General features: G+C 46.0%; 1 protein-coding gene across 1 annotated transcript in view; it reads left to right on the top strand.

Moving 5' to 3' along the window:
- Positions 1–276: 276 nt before the first annotated feature.
- The window catches only part of LOC121574043 (neuronal vesicle trafficking-associated protein 2), a 33,224-nt gene continuing 11,695 nt past the window's right edge, over positions 277–21,805 (top strand). The window contains exons 1-3 of the mRNA XM_041886584.2: positions 277–464; positions 866–1,032; positions 8,613–8,729. Of these exons, the coding sequence (XP_041742518.1) occupies positions 904–1,032; positions 8,613–8,729 (246 nt within the window). The 5' untranslated portion in view covers positions 277–464; positions 866–903. The remainder of the gene's footprint in view (positions 465–865; positions 1,033–8,612; positions 8,730–21,805) is intronic.

Here is a 21,805-nt window from a genome sequence, read left to right as displayed (position 1 = left end):
ACGTGGACCCATCTTGACATTAAATAACTTTTGAGGTCTCAAAACATTTTTGGATTTTGAAGTGCAATAATGTCCCTTTTTACGGTCTTGCACTTTAGCCCTTTTTCATCTAGCCTATATAGCCTCCAGTAGATAGGCTATTGTGCAGAGGGAGAGATACAGACAGGCACAGTTCTAACTTTAAGTCTCTAGGTGGCGATAAAGACTAAGAAAATACATTTTAATGGCGGCGCCAGTTGCAAGCATAAAGTGAGGAGGCAGTGTTTGGATTTGGAGGCTGGGTTGCCTACGGAGCCCGCTAGTCTCTGCAGAGATCGGGCTGTCTACTTTCCTGCATCAGCATCGCTGAGCTTTGATTGCATCTCTGCCCGGTCTGCATGCATCTGCTCCTTGCATCCTGTCTTTGATATAACAAAACAGCAGACGAAGAAACGAAAAGGATTTATACAAGTGCGTCGTCCATCGTAAGTAGCTGTTTTTGTTTGAGATGTTTTGTTTTTGGCGGATAAGAAGCGTGAAGTAGTCTAGGCTAGGCTACTGCAGGTGCATCCCTATGCACAGTAGCCTATGAACATAGGATTTATTTTGACGCCTGCTCTATACGTTAGAAAAAATTATTTCCCACTTTTTCTTTTACCCCCAATATTTAATTTATCCAATATTTAGAAACATTTAACGGGGTTTCAGAGCGTTTTATTAGCCTGTAAAAAAATATTTGATCTTATTATGAAGTTAAAGTTTAAATCCAATGTATGTAATTTAATGTTTAAAGAAAAAACATTGATTTGCGTGGTCAGTAGATGTTTTATTGTTTGATAAATGAGACATGAACAATTAACTAACAGAGTGTCTGTCATATTTACAGCATCTGCTTGAGAAGCGCACTATTTTCTATTGGTAAAGATGGTTAAACTGGGGAGTAATCTACAAGACAAAGGCGCTAAACCGGTCAGTGTGGAGGATGGCTTCCAAAACGTGCCTCTCATCACCCCTCTGGATGTCGGTAATCTCCAGTATGGAGCCCCTGACAAGGTAAGATGGACTGTTTGTCTGCTGAGACCTCCTCTGATTAACACACACTCCTTGATTTATGGCCAAAGCCATTACATAATAAAACAGCAAACCCATCTCAATTGCCCTGTTGCCTCCTTTGTTTAAAGCACAGATTAAAGAAGCAGTTTTTGGTTTATAACTGGGATGCACATCATCCATTCCAGGAAGCCAGCAAACATGTCATCCATAATTTACTTTGACAAGGGGTTTTATTTTTGGACCAGACTGCTGCAGTTTATTACACAGAATGATTCATGAATTGACAAAATCCATATGGCAGTCTCTGTTATTACAGTTCCAGTGCTGCCTCACTGAACTGAATGTGTTACTATGATTGATATGAGTGATGATATTTGTAATTGTTTAATAATGCACATAATTTAATCTTACTTTGAAGGGATTTTCAATCAAACAGCTCCATATGATCTCGGTAGGTTTTTTATTTCCATAGGAGTGAAGGACAGTCCTTTGTTGTGTTATCACAGCCTACCTGCTGAAGTCATTTCATGCATGTTTTACTTCAGCAGTGAATGGTGATATGCTGAAATGATGCTCCTCTGTGATTTATTTGATCAGCAGCACAGAAGAACCCATGGCCCAATGCAGGCTGAGCCCGTCACTCTGAAGTAAACATTAGGGGAAGAACTCTGACACTTTTGCAGAGTGGTGCTTCAGCCCTCATCTTGGATTCTGCTGATGGAGGCACAATCTCTGCAAACTGGTGTGACCGGTCACTCAATACAGAGTACCAGAATTACTAAAGAGCCCACTGTCATTTTTCACTAGGGGGGCAAGGTCACAAAAGCAGGTCCATACATCTCCTTTCACAACAGTGTAATGAGGGGAGACTCTGGGGAGACTGTGGCAGGCAAACAGACAGGCACAACCAATTATTTTCTTTATCTGTCTGTCTTACCCATGCCCGCCCGAGGAGGAATTGGAGCACCATTCAGGATTTTCAAAGGGTTGATACATGCCTGTAAAGGTTCATATAAGATATACTATGTAGAGGATCAGATAAGTACATATTTTGTGGTTGTTTGGAGATGGAGTTGTTGAAGTGGACTAGGTGCCATGCCAGTATATTCCCCCAAGGAGGTTGGATAGCTAGGAAAAATGTGGAAACTCTATTGGGCATACAGCCTTGGAAAATACCAATGAGTAATTTTTTTAATGCTGAATTATTGACATTTGAAACAGTACAGTGAAGGCTCATTTCATGACGTGTTTACAGTGGTCCTGTGTTTGCTGAACAGGGCAAATTACATGGCTCAAGAAACACAAGGAAATCAGAGGGTTTGAATAGGCTACTTGGTTTGTCGTCTTTGAATATATGAAGAGTAGACCTCACTAGCCCCGTTTATACCTGGTTCTAACATGCATCCTTTGTCCTGATCCTGTCCACATTCTGATTGTGCCAACATTTCTAGACAGATGTAGACAATCAAAAGATACATTGTGATCAGATCTTCCTGCCCACCTCCAGAGGTAGTCAGGCAGGCATTGTGTCTGGATATCTTACAAGTGTAGACAGATCTGGACAGTGAAACCATTTATATCATCATTATTCCACCCTCTAAAATCATTTACAGGTGGCACCATTGACTTATGGCATCAATATGTGTCAAAATAAATATTATTGTGAAAGAATGTCAAATAACTTGCATATAGGGAGGGACCAGGAAATCTGGTCACAATGCGGACACAGTGGACGGATAAGATGGCAAACATACAATGTTTAGACGCATGTCTGTAAATGTGGCCGCAATCATAATGTGGACAAGATCAGGACACATATTAGAACCAGGTATAAATGAGGTTACAGTCTCCAGATTCCACTCAAAGAACGGTCATTCTTGTATCCAGTTCGTCCCTGTCAGAGATTGAGGTGGTCCATGCAGGCTCTCAGAGCTCTGGGGGCAGTGGTGTGAGTAGAGTGGCCACAGTGCGGTTTCATTGGGCTACAGATAAGGCATAGCTGTGGGAACAGTTCACATTCTGCTTTCCCCAGATTCTATTTTCACCCTCATGTAAAAAGCCTTCCAAGCCTGAGGTGATGCTACCATGTTTTCTCAGCGATTCTTGGCTGAATGAAAATAATTTCCCATGTATTACCTTTAAACATTTATCAGATGAATGCATAAAGATGTCAGAAATAGATGAAAAGGGAAGTCAACCATTACTCCCCCTCAGAACATTAGAGAGAGAGGCCTGGTCTAGATGGTATTTACACCTTGTTCCTTCAAAAACAACACTGTGGGTTTAAGTCCATTCTGTCAACCTGTGTGGGAGGAGTTGTCAGTAAGCTACAGATGTTTTTACCCCTCTAACCACTGCTGGCTGTGTGACCAGGGCTACACAGGGCTACACAGGGCTACACAGGGCTACAGGGCAGCAGTGAGACAAACAGCCCTGAGAAACAAAATCCTCAGTGGGCTAGTGCTGATGGATTGGGGAGGAATTAGACTTGATCTCATCTGGAAGGCTGGGGATGTGCCTGAAGTGGCTCCAATATCTTGATTGGATGGCCAGTGATTTCAGGGAAACTAGCAGAGCTTGACTAGAAGTAGTTGACCTGCGGAGTGTAGTGGAGAGTGGTACATGCAGCACTTTGAATAAATCATTTTCTCAAGAATTCAGGCCCCAGGCCGTGCCTTTGATTGCACTTCTTTCAGAACAAGCTGTTGTTTGCCAGAGTGAACTGGATGACCTATCACTTGGCCCAGAGATCTGAGAGCTTGTTGGTTGTTGGATGAGGGATGCCATGTTGTTACTCTGTACAGTATAAATGAGTCAATATATAACTGGAGTGCTTTTTAGCGAAGTGAACACATCAAAACATAAAGGAGAATATAGCATATGTAAAGACCATATTTGGGGGCTTTGTATCTTGGTATTCTTCCTTTGGAGTTTCCATTTCACCTCATTACTCCTGGATGCAGTGATTCATGTGCATTATTCAGACAGGAAGTCATGGGATACGTCCCAAATGACAGCCTTTTCCTTATTTGGTGCACTACTTTTCACCAATCCCTAAAAGTATTGCACCATTGAGAGCATCTTGACTGGCTGCATCACCGCTTGGTATGGCAACTGCTTGGCAGCCGACTGCAAGGCGCTACAGAGGGTAGTGCGTACGGCCCAATACATCACTGGGACCGAGCTCCCTGCCATCCAGGACCTCTATACCAGGCGGTGTCAGAGGATGGCCCTACAAATTGTCAAATACTCCAGCCACCCAAGTCATAGACTGTTCTCTCTGCTACCGCACAGCAAGCGGTACCGTTGCACCAAGTCTGGAACCAACAGGACCATGAACAGCTTCTAACCCCAAGCCATAAGACTGCTAAATAGCTTGTTAAATAGTTAACCAAATAGCTACCCGGACTATCTGCATTGACCCTTTTTACACAAACTTTTTTGACTCGTCACATACGATGCTGCTACTGTTTATTATCTATCCTGTTGCTTAGTCACTTTATTCCCTACCTATATGTACATATCTACCTCAATTACTTTGTACCCCTGCACATTGACTTGGTACTGGTACCCGTGTATATAGCCAAGTTATCGTTACTCATTGTGTATTTATTCCTCGTGTTATTATTTATATATTTTTCTCTCTGCATTGTTGGGAAGTGCCCGTAAGTAAGCATTTCACCTTTAGTCTACACCTGTTGTTTACGAAGCATGTGACAAATAACATTTGATTTGATTTGAATAAATAGGGAAAAGAGTGTCATTTGGGAACCACCCATGATGATATGAAATGAGCTCCTGTTCTAGGATTAGATAACGATTCAGGACTTTTATCTCGCAGTGATCTTATTATTAGTAGGGATGGGCATTTGAAATAAGTTCACTATTCGAATAATATCATGATTGTTTTTCGGATATCCGGATAGAGGAAATACATATATTTTTTACTTTGTTTAAACTTGGACACTTGCTTGCTGCGCAGCCTGCACGACTCAGGAGAGACGATGCGCGCTGCAGCAGGGCGGGGGATGGGCAGGAGTTGGTGTGTGTGTGACACGGGAGGCAGAGAGAGAAAAAGCAGCCACTGACTCAAGCTAGTTTTTTATTTTTTATTTTTTTATATCCTTTTATTATTGGGGGAGTAGATCAGCTTAATATTGCAGATAGATTGTAACTTCCATTAATGTAATTGTCTGCATCACTTCCAATCCCCCATGTTTTTTATATATATATATATATATACAGTGGGGAGAACAAGTATTTGATACACTGCCGATTTTGCAGGTTTTCCTACTTACAAAGCATGTAGAGGTCTGTAATTTTTATCATAGGTACACTTCAACTGTGAGAGACGGAGTCTAAAACAAAAATCCAGAAAATCACATTGTATGATTTTTAAGTAATTAATTTGTATTTTATTGCATGACATAAGTATTTGATCACCTACCAACCAGTAAGAATTCCTGCTCTCACAGACCTGTTAGTTTTTCTTTAAGAAGCCCTCCAGTTCTCCACTCATTACCTGTATTAACTGCACCTGTTTGAACTCGTTACCTGTATAAAAGACACCTGTCCACACAATCAATCAAACAGACTCCAACCTCTCCACAATGGCCAAGACCAGAGAGCTGTGTAAGGACATCAGGGATAAAATTGTACACCTGCACAAGGCTGGGATGGGCTACAGGACAATAGGCAAGCAGCTTGGTGAGAAGGCAACAACTATTGGCGCAATTATTAGAAAATGGAAGAAGTTCAAGATGATGGTCAATCACCCTCGGTCTGGGGCTCCATGCAAGATCTCACCTCGTGGGGCATCAATGATCATGAGGAAGGTGAGGGATCAGCCCAGAGCACGCAAGGTCCCCCTGCTCAATCCAGCGCATGTCCAGGTCTGTCTGAAGTTTGCCAATGACCATCTGGATGATCCAGAGGAGGAATGGGAGAAGGTCATGTGGTCTGATGAGACAAAAATATAGCTTTTTGGTCTAAACTCCATTCGCCGTGTTTGGAGGAAGAAGAAGGATGAGTACAACCCCAAGAACACCATCCCAACCGTGAAGCATGGAGGTGGAAACATCATTCTTTGGGGATGCTTTTCTGCAAAGGGGACAGGACGACTGCACCGTATTGAGGGGAGGATGGATGGGGCCATGTATCGCGAGATCTTGGCCAACAACCTCCTTCCCTCAGTAAGAGCATTGAAGATGGGTCGTGGCTGGGTCTTCCAGCATGACAACGACCCGAAACACACAGCCAGGGCAACTAAGGACTGGCTCCGTAAGAAGCATCTCAAGGTCCTGGAGTGGCCTAGCCAGTCTCCAGACCTGAACGCAATAGAACATCTTTGGAGGGAGCTGAAAGTCCATATTGCCCAGCGACAGTCCCGAAACCTGAAGGATCTGGAGAAGGTCTGTATGGAGGAGTGGGCCAAAATCCCTGCTGCAGTGTGTGCAAACCTGGTCAAGACCTACAGGAAATGTATGATCTCTGTAATTGCAAACAAAGGTTTCTGTACCAAATATTAAGTTCTGCTTTTCTGATGTATCAAATACTTATGTCATGCAATAAAATGCAAATGAATTACTTAAAAATCATACAATGTGATTTTCTGGCCTAGCCAGTCTCCAGACCTTAATCCCATAGAAAATCTGTGGAGGGAGCTGAAGGTTCGAGTTGCCAAAGTCAGCCTCGAAACCTTAATGACTTGGAGAAGATCGGCAAAGAGGAGTGGAACAAAATCCCTCCTGAGATGTGTTCAAACCTGGTGGCCAGCTACAAGAAACGTCTGATCTCTGTGATTGCCAACAAGGGTTTTGCCACCAAGTACTAAGTCATGTTTTGACATGCGTTTTTCTGGATTTTTTTGTTGTTATTCTGTCTCTCACTGTTCAAATAAACCTACCATTAAAAATATAGACTGATAATTTCTTTGTCAGTGGGCAAATGTACAAAATCAGCAGGGGATCAAATACTTTTTTCCCTCACTGTATGTTAGCTAGCTAGGCTAGTTGAGGCTATTTTGCTGTGCTCTCTGTCCTTGTATACAACAACTCCATTCAGATTAAACAACAGCCTACCTGTCGGCTGCTCGTTGTAGCCTACTGCTTCTCATTTAGCTAACTTAATTATGTAATTTTAATTCCATTTTGCATTGATTAGAGATCTCCCACTTCACATTGCTACACATGGAGCCTCTCACTGTAGTGCGCGCCACTTTTATTGGCTGACAATGAAAACACTAAAAAAAAAACTACACGCCGCATGTTGGCTATACAGTCTTTTTATGGGGTCCACGTCATAAAAACGATATTCCAAAGTTTGTTGTTTTATTGTGTGTAGCAATGTCACATAGATTATTTAATTTAATTAAGACAATAAAGCCTTTTTGCTGTTAAAATAGGCCTATGGTTTTTTTCCCCAAAAATGAATACTCTTGCAATTATTCAAATACTAACGTACGTTCAGATATTTAAATATTTGAATAATCATGCCCATCCCTTATTATTAGCCATTTAGATCTATGTAAATCATAATGCAAATACAGTCCCTGTGATTATGACTCAGGAGGAGCTCATAGCACTTCCATTGACTAGAATTACTTACCTGGGAAACTGCAGGTCCTCACCCAAGGGTAGCCTACACATTGCTTTTACCCATGAATGAGAAATGAAATGACAGTGGTAATGATAACAGGGTCCCTCAAATACTACAGTGGAGCATGAGGAGAAAAATGGGTGCAGACAGCCTGGTAATTGAGGGGGGAAATTAAATGTCAAAGTGATCAGGAGGGAGTCAGAGAGGCTGTAATTGCAGTAGCCGAGTCTCTTCTTGGAGACTTCAGGATAATATAATGCCACTCATTCCAGGTTGTTCGTTGGAGAGAGGAGGTACCAAGGGTTTGTGGAAGGTGTAATTATTTTGGAAATGTAGTCCTTGATCCATCATTACTGGAAGTGCTAGCATCATTCAGTTCCTGTGATTTGTCAAGTTAGAGAGGTTCAGGGGAATAGTGTCTGATAGCTGAGAGGAACAGTACAGTGGTCTGTAGCAGTGATAAGGAACCAGCAGTACAAAGTGCTGAATTAATCTGTCATTTACCGCATAGTACTTTCTGCCGACACCTTCGGTGTGACATTCATATAAGCAGCAATATGAGGCTCACACTTGCACATTTTTATCTCTCTCTCTCTCCCCCTCTGTATTTTGACTGCCACTCTGAGCCAATTTCAGTGAAAAATAGCAGAGTGACATTACTAGGACAGACCCCTGCTTACCCAGCTCTCTGTTCCTCTACATCATGTTAAAAGAGAGTGGATTGGTTCTGATTGGCGGGCATCAAACGGGACAGTGCCTAAAATAGCCACCCCCTGACAGTTGCTTGGCAGAGGCAGAGGTTTTAGTTTTTCTCTCTGCCTTTGCCCTTGTATACAAAACACAATGATGACGTAACAGTAAGACTTTGTGGTATGATGGCTTATGGCTCTGTCTAACTGAAGTCCAGCTAATCCATTAGTGATAATGTGCTGTGTCACTGTAACCGACTGACTGTGCATTGTTGTCCTCTCCTCTCCATGCAGGTGGTGGTGAAGACACGGACTGAGTACCAAACGGACCAGAAGAAAACCAAGCTGAAGGTGCCCAAGGTGGAGGAGTTCACCATCAGCTTCACTGATGGAGTGTCAGAGAGAATCAAGGTACTAGGGAAGTTTATTTCTTAATTCACTGAGACATACCAACTATTCCCTCAGTGCTAAGATGTGCTAAACAGCTACGTTGCTGCCAGAGGAAGCTGGTAGGAGGAGCTATAGGAGGATGGGCTCATTGTAATGTCTGGAATGGAATTCATGGAACGGTATCAAACACATCAAACATATGGAAACCACATGTTTGACTCCATTCCATTAATTCAATTCCAGCCATTACAATGAGCCCATCCTCCTATAGCTCCTCCCACCAGCCTCCTCTGGTTGCTGCTAGCGTTGTCAATATTACAATTCCGCTCCTAAGCACATATAACCATTGTTCCTGATGCGGAGTTATCTTTGGTAAAGCATCAACTTCACTGGATCTGTTTTTTTTAATTCCTTAGGTGCTGTACGGGAAACAAAATGGTAATTTGGTTGTCATGGTAGCCAGAACTCATGCATAAACTCATGAGAATCTCTGTAATACTTGAGCTAGCAAGCTTGTACTGAACAACTGTATGAATATTACAGTGTGTGATCCACAGTACCTGAGGAAATGCTGGATGTATCGTCTGGAGTTATCACATTATTTACATACAATGTAGATATCCAGGTTGATATTCAAACCAAGATGCACTACTATCTTACCCAGAGCAGCTCTGTCTCTAACAGTGAGTGGAGACCCAGAGCATAGAGTGAAATGGATTGACCTCATCCATAATTAACACACTCTCTGCTTTGATGAGTGTCAATAGCAGTGGTCATTGTTCCCTCGACACCTCAAATCAACGAGCTGCAATTCCTTATAAAGTCCTGAGAGTAAGGGCTATAACCATTTTAGGTACTGTTGGATTTGATGGAAGAGAGGGTTCTGCAGAGTGTTTGACTATAATTAATGTGAGATGGAGTCTGGGAGGGAGGAAGGAGAGCAGAGAGAGGGGAAGTTTGGCTTTGCCGTTAAAGGTCATTTGAGGAGCCAGCAGAGAGGAGAGAGAGAGAATTAGATATTCAACACAAACAGAGGCTGTGAAGCTTGTCTGAGTGGGGTTGTGACTGACTGAGAGGCGGATCTCTTCTGCCTAGCTCCCTCCGTGGCAGAGTGGAGAGGCTTGATCGACCATGCCTGGCCTTCCCTCCCACAGCCAGCAGATGAGACGGAGGCATATGACCTGGAAACAAGGAGGTCCCTCCCTTGCAGACTGCACGGCGCAGTGAGCTATCGACTTCTGTTGGTTGGAAGGGAATTCAAATGAGATACTTTATAACTCAGCCTAATTTGGGGGGGCTGCCTGCCTTGAGTGACTGATGGAGCTGAATGTTTAGTGCTGTATCCTCCCAGCCCGGCTCAGCGCTGACTGAGGAGAGAGAGACGGATCTGTGTAGAAAGCTCGCACATCCCCTCTCCAAAGCTGTGCAGATTGTGTTGATGGATGAAGTGCTCCCTGCGATTGCTCCCAGTTGAGCCAAATTCCCCATAGTTACTTTATCTGGGAACAGGGGAGGAACGTTCTCCCTCATTATACACACAAAACAAAGGAAGACGGAGGTCTCTTGGTATCTGATGCAGCAAAGCGGAACATATTAACATATCATGTCGAAATAAAAGGGGGAATTAGGAGGACTCAGTTAAAGTGGGGAGGCGGATTGAGGGATGGATGGATGAGTGGGTGGGGGGATGGATAGGTGGATGGGGTTCAAGCTCGCTGCTGGGGCTCGGAGGGCAGGTTATGGCTCTCTTTCTTTTCAGGCAGGGAGGTAGGATGTTTGACACACACAGCCTGCCAAGTAGAGCACACTGCAGCAGCCACGTCCAGAGTCATTGCCCGCACCATACAACCAGAGAGACTCTCATCCAAAGCAATTATCCTATAATTATGTTCACTTACTTTTGTTATATCTGAGGAAAAAAGGCCTGTCGCAAGCAATGCTCCACTCCACTGAAGTGTCAGTGTTCTAACAGGTTGGAGATAATGGATGTTCTACATACAGTATGTGACCTACACAGTTGTTTCAGTTGGATGAGTAATGCTGCCATACAGAATGTTCAGTGTGTGATTATTTTGTGCTAGTCATTTTTGTTAGAGGTTGAGTTCAGAAACAGGCACGCACACATGCGCACACACGCACGCACAAAGGAAAACTGGTTCATTTGTAACAATAGCTATGCTCTCCCCATGTGCACATGATAGAGAAAATGACATGAAAGTGCAGAGATCTGAGCTGAGATGCTTCTCTCTCTGTCAAGGGACTCGTCCTCTAGAGAAGCAGGTAGAATGAGAATGAAGGACAGGCGCTGGCTGGGTGTCTCGGCTAGCAGAGAAAGCTCCACATATTCAACAGTACTGCTAGTTTAGACACCTGATGCTGTTTAGTCTGCCATTTTATCAGTGGACACAGAGAGATGGAGTAGAGAGTCAGGATACAATGCGAAGCAGTTTAATTGTTAAAAACGGTTTGTGCTATGTTATTAAGAGACAATGCACTCACCGGCCAGTTTATGAGGTACACCCATCTAGTACCGGGTCGGACCCCCCTTTGCCTCCAGAACAGCCTGAATTCTTCGGGCATGGATTCTACAAGATGTCGGAAACGTTTGTTGGTACCAAGGGACCTAATGTGTGCCATGAAAACATTCCCCACACCATTACACCATCGCCACCAGACTGTACTGTTGACACCAGGCAGGATGGGGCCATGGACTCATGCTGCTTATGCCAAATCCTGACTCTGCCATCAGCATGAAGCAACAGGAACCGGGATTCGTCGGACCAGGCAATGTTTTTCCACTCCTCAGTTGTCCTAGTGTTGGTGATCGTGTGTCCACTGGAGCAGCAGCTTCTTGTTTTTAGCTGATAGGAGTGGAACCCGATGTGGTAGTCTGCTGTAATAGCCCATCCGTGACAAGGATTGATGAGTTGTGCGTTCCGAGATGCCGTTCTGCATGCCGCTGTTGTACTGCTCCGTTATTTGTCTGTTTGTGGCCCACCTGTTAGCGTGCATGATTCTTGCCATTCTCCTTCGACCTCTCATCAACGAGCTGTTTTCACCCACAGGACTGCTGCTGACTGGATGTTTCTTGTTTGTCGCACCATTCTTGGTAAACCCTAGACACAGTCGTGCGTGAAAAACCCAGGAGGGTAGCCGTTTCTGAGTTTTTTATTTGTATTTATTTCACCTTTATTTAACCAGGTAAGCCAGTTGGGAACAAGTTCTCATTTACAACTGCGACCTGGTCAAGATAAAGCAAAGCAGTGCGATAAAAACAACAACACAGAGTTACATATGGGGTAAAACAAAACAAGTCAAAAACACAGTGTGTGCAAATGTAGCAAGTTATGGAGGTAAGGCAATAAATAGGCCATGTGTCACGATCGTCTGAAGGAGGAGACCAATGCGCAGCGTTGCGAGTGAACATGATGACTTTATTAACTTAAAGCAACCACGAAGAAAACAACAAATGACGATACGTGAAGTTCTAAACTGAAATACGACTAACAGCAACAAAGAAACAATAACCCACAAAACAAAGGAGAAAACACACAGAATATATATGGCTCCCAATCAGAGATAACGAGCCGACAGCTGACACTCGTTACCTCCGATTGGGAGTCATCGACCAATCACCACATGACACAAACAAAATGAAACTCACCCATCCCCAACACCACCAAATGAAATACACCCAAACACAAGAAAATGAACAACCCTGGCTCAATATAAACGTCCATAGAGCCAGAGTGTTACAGTACCCCCCTAAAGGTGCGAACTCCGGGCGCACCAACATCAGGACTAGGGGAGGGTCTGGGTGGGCGTCTGTCCATGGTGGCGGCTCTGGCCCCGGTCGTGATCCCCACCCCACCACAGTCACAACCTGCTTCGGTAGCCTCCTCCCAATGACCACCCTCCACCTAACCCCACCTGGACTAAGGGGCAACCCCGGACTAAGGGGCAGCATCGGCCTAAGGGGCAGCACCGGGATAAGGGGCAGCACCGGGATAAGGGGGCAGCACCGGGCTAAGGGACAGCACCGGACTAAGGGGGCAGCACCGGACTACGGGGCAGTACCGGACTAAAGGGCAGTACAGGACTAAGGGGCAGCACCGGGCTAAGGGGCAGTACCGGACTACGGGGCAGCACCGGGCTAAGGGGCGGCACCGGACTCAGGGGCAGCACCGGACTAAGGGGCAGCACCGGACTAAGGGGCAGCACCGGGCTAAAGGGCAGCACCGGACTAAGGGGCAGCACCGGGCTAAGGGGCAGCACCTGACTAGATGGCGGATCCTGGCTGGCTGGCTCCGGCGGATCCTGGCGGGACGGCTCTGGCGGATCCTGGCGGGACGGCTCTGGCGGATCCTGGCGGGACGGCTCTGGCGGATCACGGCTGGACGGCTCTGGCGGATCCCGGCTGGACGGCTCTGGCGGATCTCGGCTGGACGGCTCTGGCGGATCCCGGCTGGACGGCTCTGGCGGATCTCGGCTGGACGGCTCTGGCGGATCCCGGCTGGGACGGCTCTGGCGGATCCCGGCTGGGACGGCTCTGGCGGATCCCGGCTGGACGGCTCTGGCGGATCCCGGCTGGACGGCTCTGGCGGATCCCCGGCTGGACGGCTCTGGCGGATCCCGGCTGGACGGCACTGGCGGATCCCGGCTGGGCGGCTCTGGCGGATCCCGGCTGGACGGCTCTGGCGGATCTCGGCTGGACGGCTCTGGCGGATCCCGGCTGGGACGGCTCTGGCGGATCTCGGCTGGACGGCTCTGGCGGATCCCGGCTGGACGGCTCTGGCGGATCTCGGCTGGACGGCTCTGGCGGATCCTGTCTGGCGGAAGGCTCTGGCTGATCCTGTCTGGCGGAAGGCTCTGGCTGATCCTGTCTGGCGGAAGGCTCTGGCTGATCCTGTCTGGCGGAAGGCTCTGGCTGATCCTGTCTGGACGGCTCTGGCGGATCCTGGCTCGACGGCTCTGGCGAATCCTGGCTGGATGACGGATCTGGCTGCTCATGGCTGGCTGACGGATCTGGCTGCTCATGGCTGGCTGACGGATCTGGCTGCTCATGGCTGGCTGACGGATCTGGCTGCTCATGGCTGGCTGACGGATCTGGCTGCTCATGGCTGGCTGGACGGATCTGGCTGCTCATGGCTGGCTGACGGATCTGGCTGCTCATGGCTGGCTGACGGATCTGGCTGCTCATGGCTGGCTGACGGATCTGGCTGCTCATGGCTGGCTGACGGATCTGGCTGCCCATGGCTGGCTGACGGATCTGGCTGCTCATGGCTGGCTGACGGATCTGGCTGCTCATGGCTGGCTGACGGATCTGGCTGCTCATGGCTGGCTGACGGATCTGGCTGCTCATGGCTAGCTGACGGATCTGGCTGCCCATGGCTGGCTGACGGATCTGGCTGCTCATGGCTGGCTGACGGATCTGGCTGCTCATGGCTAGCTGATGGTGCTGGCTGGGAGGCTGGCGGTGGAGGCGGACCCCAGCCTCGGATTGCAGTCATCACCTCCAGCAGGGCGGCTCCCATCTGCAGGATCTGCTCTTTCTGGTCCCGAACCCGAGCTTCCAGTCTAGTATGGGCTGCGTCGGCTCCTGCTGATTCCATAGCAGGTGTATGATTCTGTCTGGCGGACGGCTCTGAAGGCTCATGGCAGACGGACGGCTTTGCAGGCTCAGTACAGACGGGGCGGCTTATGCAGCGCTTGGCAGACGGGCAGTTCAGACGCCCTAGGGCAGACGGCAGACTCTGGCCGGCTGGCGACGCACATCGTGGACCTGGTGCGTGGAGTAGGAACAGACCGGTCCGTACCGGGAACACCCACCACTGGCCTTAACTGGGGATCAAGAACGGACCGGACCAGACTGGGAACACACTTCAGTCTCTCATGCCGTGCCACAACAACTTCCCTCCCTCTACTCGCCAATGGCTCCCGTAATCCGATAGCCTTCTCTCCAGCTCTACCTGTGGCAGCCTCCTGCTGCCCAGGCGCCCAAGCCATGTGCCCCCCAAAAAAATTTTTTGGGGAGTAACCACGGGCTTCCAGCCTCGACTCCGCTTCCTCTTCATACCACCTCCTCTCGGCTGCAGCTGCCTCCAGCTCTTCACGAGGGCGGTGATATTCCTCCTCATACCACCTCCTCTCGGCTGCAGCTGCCTCCAGCTCTTCACGAGGGCAGTGATATTCCTCCGGTTGTGCCCAAGGACCCTTTCCAGCCCGAATCTCCTCCCATGTCCAAAAATCCTTAGGAGGCGTCCATAAATCCTGCGTAGGTAGGTCCTGTTGCCGCTTGTTACGCCGCTTGGTCCTCTTGTGGTGGGTTATTCTGTCACGATCGTCTGAAGGAGGAGACCAATGCGCAGCGTTGCGAGTGAACATGATGACTTTATTAACTTAAAGCAACCACGAAGAAAACAACAAATGACGATACGTGAAGTTCTAAACTGAAATACGACTAACAGCAACAAAGAAACAATAACCCACAAAACAAAGGAGAAAACACACAGAATATATATGGCTCCCAATCAGAGATAACGAGCCGACAGCTGACACTCGTTACCTCCGATTGGGAGTCATCGACCAATCACCACATGACACAAACAAAATGAAACTCACCCATCCCCAACACCACCAAATGAAATACACCCAAACACAAGAAAATGAACAACCCTGGCTCAATATAAACGTCCATAGAGCCAGAGTGTTACACCATGGTGCAAAATAATTACAATTAGTATTAACACTAGAATGATAGATGTGCAAGAGATGATGTGCAAATAGAGATACTGGAGTGCAAATGAGCAAAATAAATAACAATATGGGGATGAGGTAGTTGGGTGGGCTAATTTCAGATGGGCTGTGTACAGGTGCAGTGATCGGTAAGGTGCTCTGACAACTGATGCTTAAAGTTAGTGAGGAAGATAAGAGTGTCCAGCTTCAGAGATTTTTGCAGTTCGTTCCAGTCATTGGCAGCAGAGAACTGGAAGGAATGGCGGCCAAAGGAGGTGTTGGCTTTGGGGATGTTACTGGAACCGGCACGCCTGACACTGACGATCATACCACGCTCAAAGTCGCTTAGGTCACTTGTTTTGCTAATTCTAACGTTCAATCAAACAGTAACTGAATGCCTTGATGCCCGTCTGCCTGCTTTATATAGCAAGCCACGGCCACGTGACTCAACGGGGTGGTGTACCTAATACACTGGCCAGTGAGTGTATGTTTTGGATTGTGAGGCATCACATTGATCTACATGGATTCTCTGTGGAATTCTAAATATGTTACAAAGAAACCTATCATTTCCATGTAGAGAGGCTATTCTCCCTGTATTCAGACAGCCCTTCAGAGTGACAATAATCAATGCACCAGCTCACAGCGTCCCAGAGGATCGGATATACTTGAACCTGCTTTCTTCGGCTCTGCCACACAACTGAGGCAAGTCAATGTCGAGTATGGATCAGCCAGTCTTCCAGTCAGTCTTCCAGTCAGTAGTTGTGTTGTGGCCTCTGGCCAGCAGCAACCACCAATCCTCCTCCGCACTTCTGTCAGTCTGTCACTTGCGCCGTAAGAGGGCTGCTGCCCAGCGAGCAAATACAAACACTCACCCTCTGACCCACTCACCCTGGAGCCATGGAAATACTGCCAGGTCCTAGTGGTAGCCAATTAGAGATACCGTCATGGTGAACTCTGGCCATTGATTGGATCAACATGGCATTGCATGGGGAGGTTCAACTTTTAATGGTTATGGCATGAGTGGATAGGAGGCATTGCATTATAGCTAAGATTGAGCATGTGGAAATAGTGTTACAATGAATTGCTTTCCCCATTATTACCACTCCCCTGAACACATATACAGACAGATACACACAGGCCAAATTATGCAATGGGTTATGTGGGCTACAGATGGGAAATTCTATATGCTAATTTATTACTCCTATTCACTGTTCCATTGGACCAAAAAGAACAACAAAAGACGGTTAGTAGTGTGTGCCAAAGGGGGAATTTATTTTTGCCATTTGTCATTTCAAAAAGGACAGCGTATTTGAGGTGCCACGGGGGACAAGGGCATTTGTGTGAACAATGCCTGAGATGATTTATAGAGCCAGATGGCTTTTCCTCGGTTCTAATGCTGATTAATCCCACCTCTCAGCTGCCTCCAATACCTCACAATCATTACATCTGAATATGGAGCTAATGTTAAATCCAATTAACTTTGTCCCTAATGATTATACATTCTGTATAAAGTTTCAGGATAAGTTCAATTATCCGTCAACTCTACCTGGTTTACATTCTGTAACCTGGTTTTCACTCCCTACAGAAATTATTTGAACATTTGATCTGCCATGATGTGGGAATAGAAAGATGCTCGCATTGAGGAGGTAGCATATAGGTAGCTTATTTGTGATTCAAGCAGTCCATGTCACGGATGCTGTGGTTTGTTTCTGGTTAGTGTGACTCTGACACTTTCCATGAGCTCTGTGCATGTCGTAAGGCCATGATGAAAACAGTGGGACTTTCATTGACTGCTGTGCTTTGTCAGAGCCCTCTCCTCCATCCCTGGCCTGGCCTACCAAGGTGAGCTTGGGGATCAATTAGTGGCTCCAGATACAAAACAGTTCCTGGTTTCTCTCTCTCTCTTTCTCTCTCTCGCTCTCTCTCTCTCTCTGTCGCGCCTCCCCAATTCTCTCTCTGTGTATTGTTACAGTATGACACTCACTGGGCTCTCTATCTCGCTATATTTATATCTGTTTATCTTTCTCCTCTACTCTCTATCTCTGTTATCTTTCTCTCTGTACTGTACATCATTACATTTTGGCCAACTGGCCTGAGGATCCCTTGGCACCGTGGCGGTGGAGCCACTGCCCAGGAGGACCAGCCTTGTTGTTGTGCCGCCGATGATGCTCTCGGACAGTGATCCAGTGGAGTAGGCATTAGGTACTATTAACTAAGCACTAGGTAGTGCACAGCCAGGCAGGCAGGGTTCACATAGGGCCATGTGGCACTCCCTTCATCTCCTCATCAAGCTGCTCCTCCTCTCCCTCCTCTCCCCACATCTAGCACATAATAAGAGGAGGTGTGTGTGAGGCGCTGGAGACTGAGTGACCCGAAGATGTTAATGAGCGTGTCTAAAGGGATGTAAAGTGGACGTTTGAGGAGTGTTTAGTTGTTCTTTACCAAGCCTAGGGGGTGTTGTGGGGTAGATTTCCTCTGAGCCCCGAAATCAACGCATCAGCATTAATATCACATCTCCTCTTTCTCCTCAGCAACTTTATTTCTCTGACATGCTGCTCATTGGCAAATCAAATTGGTTTCCGTTTGCATATCCTCCGAGCCTCGTTAGTGGTGTGTTTGCTCAGAACAGGTAGAAGGCCAGCCTTCCACTCATTTAATCGCGAATAACAAATGCCTTCACTCGCTTTGAGAGAGTGCCATGCTGTCAGAAAGAAGATGGGGCTCAGCTCCGGTCTCTGATGTTTACTCCATGTGCTCTTCTCTGTGCATGCATGGATTCATAGAACGCCACTAAGTCTTTCAAGTGTTATCCCTAATACAAATCAAGATTGTGTCCCTAAGTTCATAAGTTTGAGCCAAGGACTGTCTTTATTAGATGTGGCAGTGTGTTCTTTCACACCCTTGAAGTTCTATCTCCTGAGAGACCTGTCCTAATTGGGAAACATTAGCATAATGAGAAATTAACTTATACTGAACATGACACTGCTTCCCTTCTCTAATGGATAAGTGGCATTCTATTGGTATTTGTGTGTATGTGTTATTGTGTGTTGATCATTGTACACATGCACATAGAGTCAGGTTCATAATTATTGGCACCCTTGATAAAGATGAGCAAAAAATGACTGTATAAAATAAGCAATATAAGTACTGAGCCATATTGTATGCTCAAAAAATTGGGACATTATATCATTTTATATAATAGAATTGCTCAGAGAAAGAGATTTTGTTTAACAAGTAATACAAAATAATCTAAAAAAGATATGGTCAAAATGTTATTGGCACCCCTGTTTTCAATACTCTAGCACCCTCCTCTTGCAAGGTTAATGCCTTTTTCTAAAAATGTTTTATGACATTGGTGAACAGGACCAGTAGATGCAAGGTATGAGGTACTTTTCTGCATAAGCTTCTCTTTTTCAACGGCAAACCCACCATTGGTGTGTGTGGCCAAATAACTCTATTTTCATGTCATCTGACCATAGCACCGACTGGAGTTTGATAAACGGCATTGGCTCTTGGATTGGAAACGGTGCTATGGTCAGATGACATTAAAATAAAGCTCTTTGGCCACTCACACCAGTGGTGGGTTTGGCATTGAAAAACAGAACCATATACAGAAAAGTACCTCATACCTATGGTAAAATATGATGGTGGATATTTTATGTTATGGGGCTAATTGCTTCCAATGGTCCTGGGGCCCTTGTTAAGGTCAACGGCATCATGAACCTTACCAAGTACCAGGACTTTTTAGGCCAAAACCTGGTTGCCTCTACCAGGAGGCTGACACTTGGCTGCAAGTGGATCTTCCAGCAAGACAATAACCGCAAGCACTAATCAAAATCTACAAAACTATCATTTTGCAATGACCATCTCAGTCTCTGGAATTGAACCCCATTGAAAACCTCTTGTTTTAATTGAAGAGGGCAATCCATAAGAGCAGACGAAGGATATCGAGGATCTGGAAAGATTCTGTATGGAGGACTGGTCTAAGATCCCTCGCAACGTGTTCTCCAATCTCATGAAATATTTTAGAAAAAGGCTCAGTGTCGTTACCCTCGCAAGGGAGTATTGAAAACAGGGGTGCCAATAATTGTAACCCTTTTTTTTTTTTTTTTTTCACTTGTTAAACAAAATCTGTTTCTCTGAGCAATTGTATTAGTATAAAATAATACAATTTCCCAATTTTTTGTAGCATAGAATATAGCTCAGAATTTTTTATAATTTTCTGTATACAGTCTTTTTTGCTCATCTTTATCATGGCTGCCAATAATTATGGACCTGATTGTAGGTATCATAATTGTCATACAGATTGTACTGTACAGATATCTGATTTTGTTGCATTGAAGATGTACGCGTTGCTGTTTAGAGCTGTCTCGAGTACTTTGTGGTTGTTCTAAACATTGTTACCTCCACAGGATAAGCAACCCGCATGGGACATCCATTCTCCCATGGCACGTCTCCTGTGTGTCACTCCTCCCTTCCCTTCCTCAGCTACAACAGTACCATGCCCTAGTGGGCATTCCCCTGCAGGTTGCCATGTTGCTCACTCCTCTGAAACCATCTCAGAAGAGCAATAGCAGGACATCTAAGATGATTACATTCAAGAAAAAAGACAGTTGTAGTTCCCTCAGTCTTACAAAGCTCCCTCCATTTTAAGAGGTCTTAGCCTCAGAGATACAGTTATTTGGTCATTGATGTGAAAATGGCAGATAAAGACGATTTTCTTCTTCATGTTATTTATCTTACAATAGAAGAACATAGTTTATTTTCTATGCCTGGCTCTGTATTGAGCATCAGCTTAAGCATAATAAGAATATGACTCACAGACAACGGGCCTTTATTCCTCAATCAGGGATCTATTGATTTACTTACGACCATTGTTCTGTCAGCACCACCTGGTTCTAGAGGAAGAAGAACTGATTCTCTCTACCTCTATCTTTCTCTCTGCCTCTCCCTATCTCTCCCCCTGGAGCGACTGAAAGAGTTTTCGCTGTAACATATGGCTGGAAAAGTGGCCTTGCTGTGAGAGTGTGTGAGGGTAGCATTCTAACAGCATAAGGGAAGGAGACTGGAATTACAATACTGGGCAAGAGTTAGTAAGGAAAGGGAAGATAAAACTGACACACATATAGCAAAACCATATGTCTGATGGTGACAGAAATGGCACTGAAAACATAGCAGCCGTATGCTGACATTTTCCCCTGCATTTGGAACCTACTATAAATCGAGATTTGAACAGAAGCCTATTACACAAAGCCACCGCAGACTCAGTGAACTGCTGAACAACATGTGGGGGAGAGGAGATTAGGGAGTGAGAAAATGAAAACAAGTTGTTGTGGGCGGGTGACAGAGTCCTTAAGATGTCCACCCATCCACAGTATGGACATCTGCAGTGGGCTCAGCTCAGTTTGGATTGTCTTTTGTTTCCCCAATGTTCTCCATGGCCATCTGAAGAACACACCCTCTCTGTACTGTACCACTTCCACTCTGACTGTATTGTTACCGTAGCACCGTAACACACCCACCCTGCTGCACTCCAGGGATGTTTAGCCATTGAATAAATCCCACTGCTGCTGGGGGATTATGAGCCTCCGTCTATATGGATTATAGTGACGTCAGATTATGACGCCAACAACAACAAGACCAACAACAGCAGCAGTAGAAACGTCAACATTGAGCCTCATCAGCAGGGCACAGTAATAAACCAACATCCAGGCAGAGAAACAGCACTGGCATAGGAGAGGTGAGCAGATGGCCTAGTGTCTCGCCTCTGTCTGTCTGCACTAACTAGACTAGAGCTGCAATGTTTGGGGCAAATTTGACCTCGTTTGATGACATCCCTCCCTGACCTCATTGAAGAGTGCTAAAGGAATGTTCATGTAGGCCCACAGTTCGCACAAGGGCAAATACATTTGGCATTGCCGCTAGCCGGCAAAAGCTTTAGAAAATGAAACCGTGTGTATTGAATCAAAATACAGATAAAAACAAACAGTGTCTGTTAACCAGTCAGATATGAATTGGACCATGGCGGTTCAGATACCAGACCCCTGACTATCCCAGTGAAATAATGCCAGCACTTCAAATGGGCCAATTTGATGGCGCAGGGTCATCTGTCACTGCACACCAATTTAATCCCCATTACAGTCCAAGCAAGTCCAGGGAAAATAGAGGTCATCCTATTCTCAACTAACCCCGTGCCAGCGAGGAGCACATCTGCCAATACCCACATGAAAAAAATACTACAGTTTACTAAAGAATACTACAGTACTTACTACAGAATTCTGTAGTGTACTGTAGAATACTTTAGTGATAATGCCAGAGAAGCTGGTGTTTGGAGGATATATTGGCACGGGTGTTGTTAGGCC

The sequence above is a fragment of the Coregonus clupeaformis genome, chromosome 9, assembly GCF_020615455.1.
Source record: "Coregonus clupeaformis isolate EN_2021a chromosome 9, ASM2061545v1, whole genome shotgun sequence".
In the NCBI taxonomy this organism is placed as follows: Eukaryota; Metazoa; Chordata; class Actinopteri; order Salmoniformes; family Salmonidae; genus Coregonus; species Coregonus clupeaformis.
This window is presented reverse-complemented; position numbering and strand designations above follow the sequence as displayed.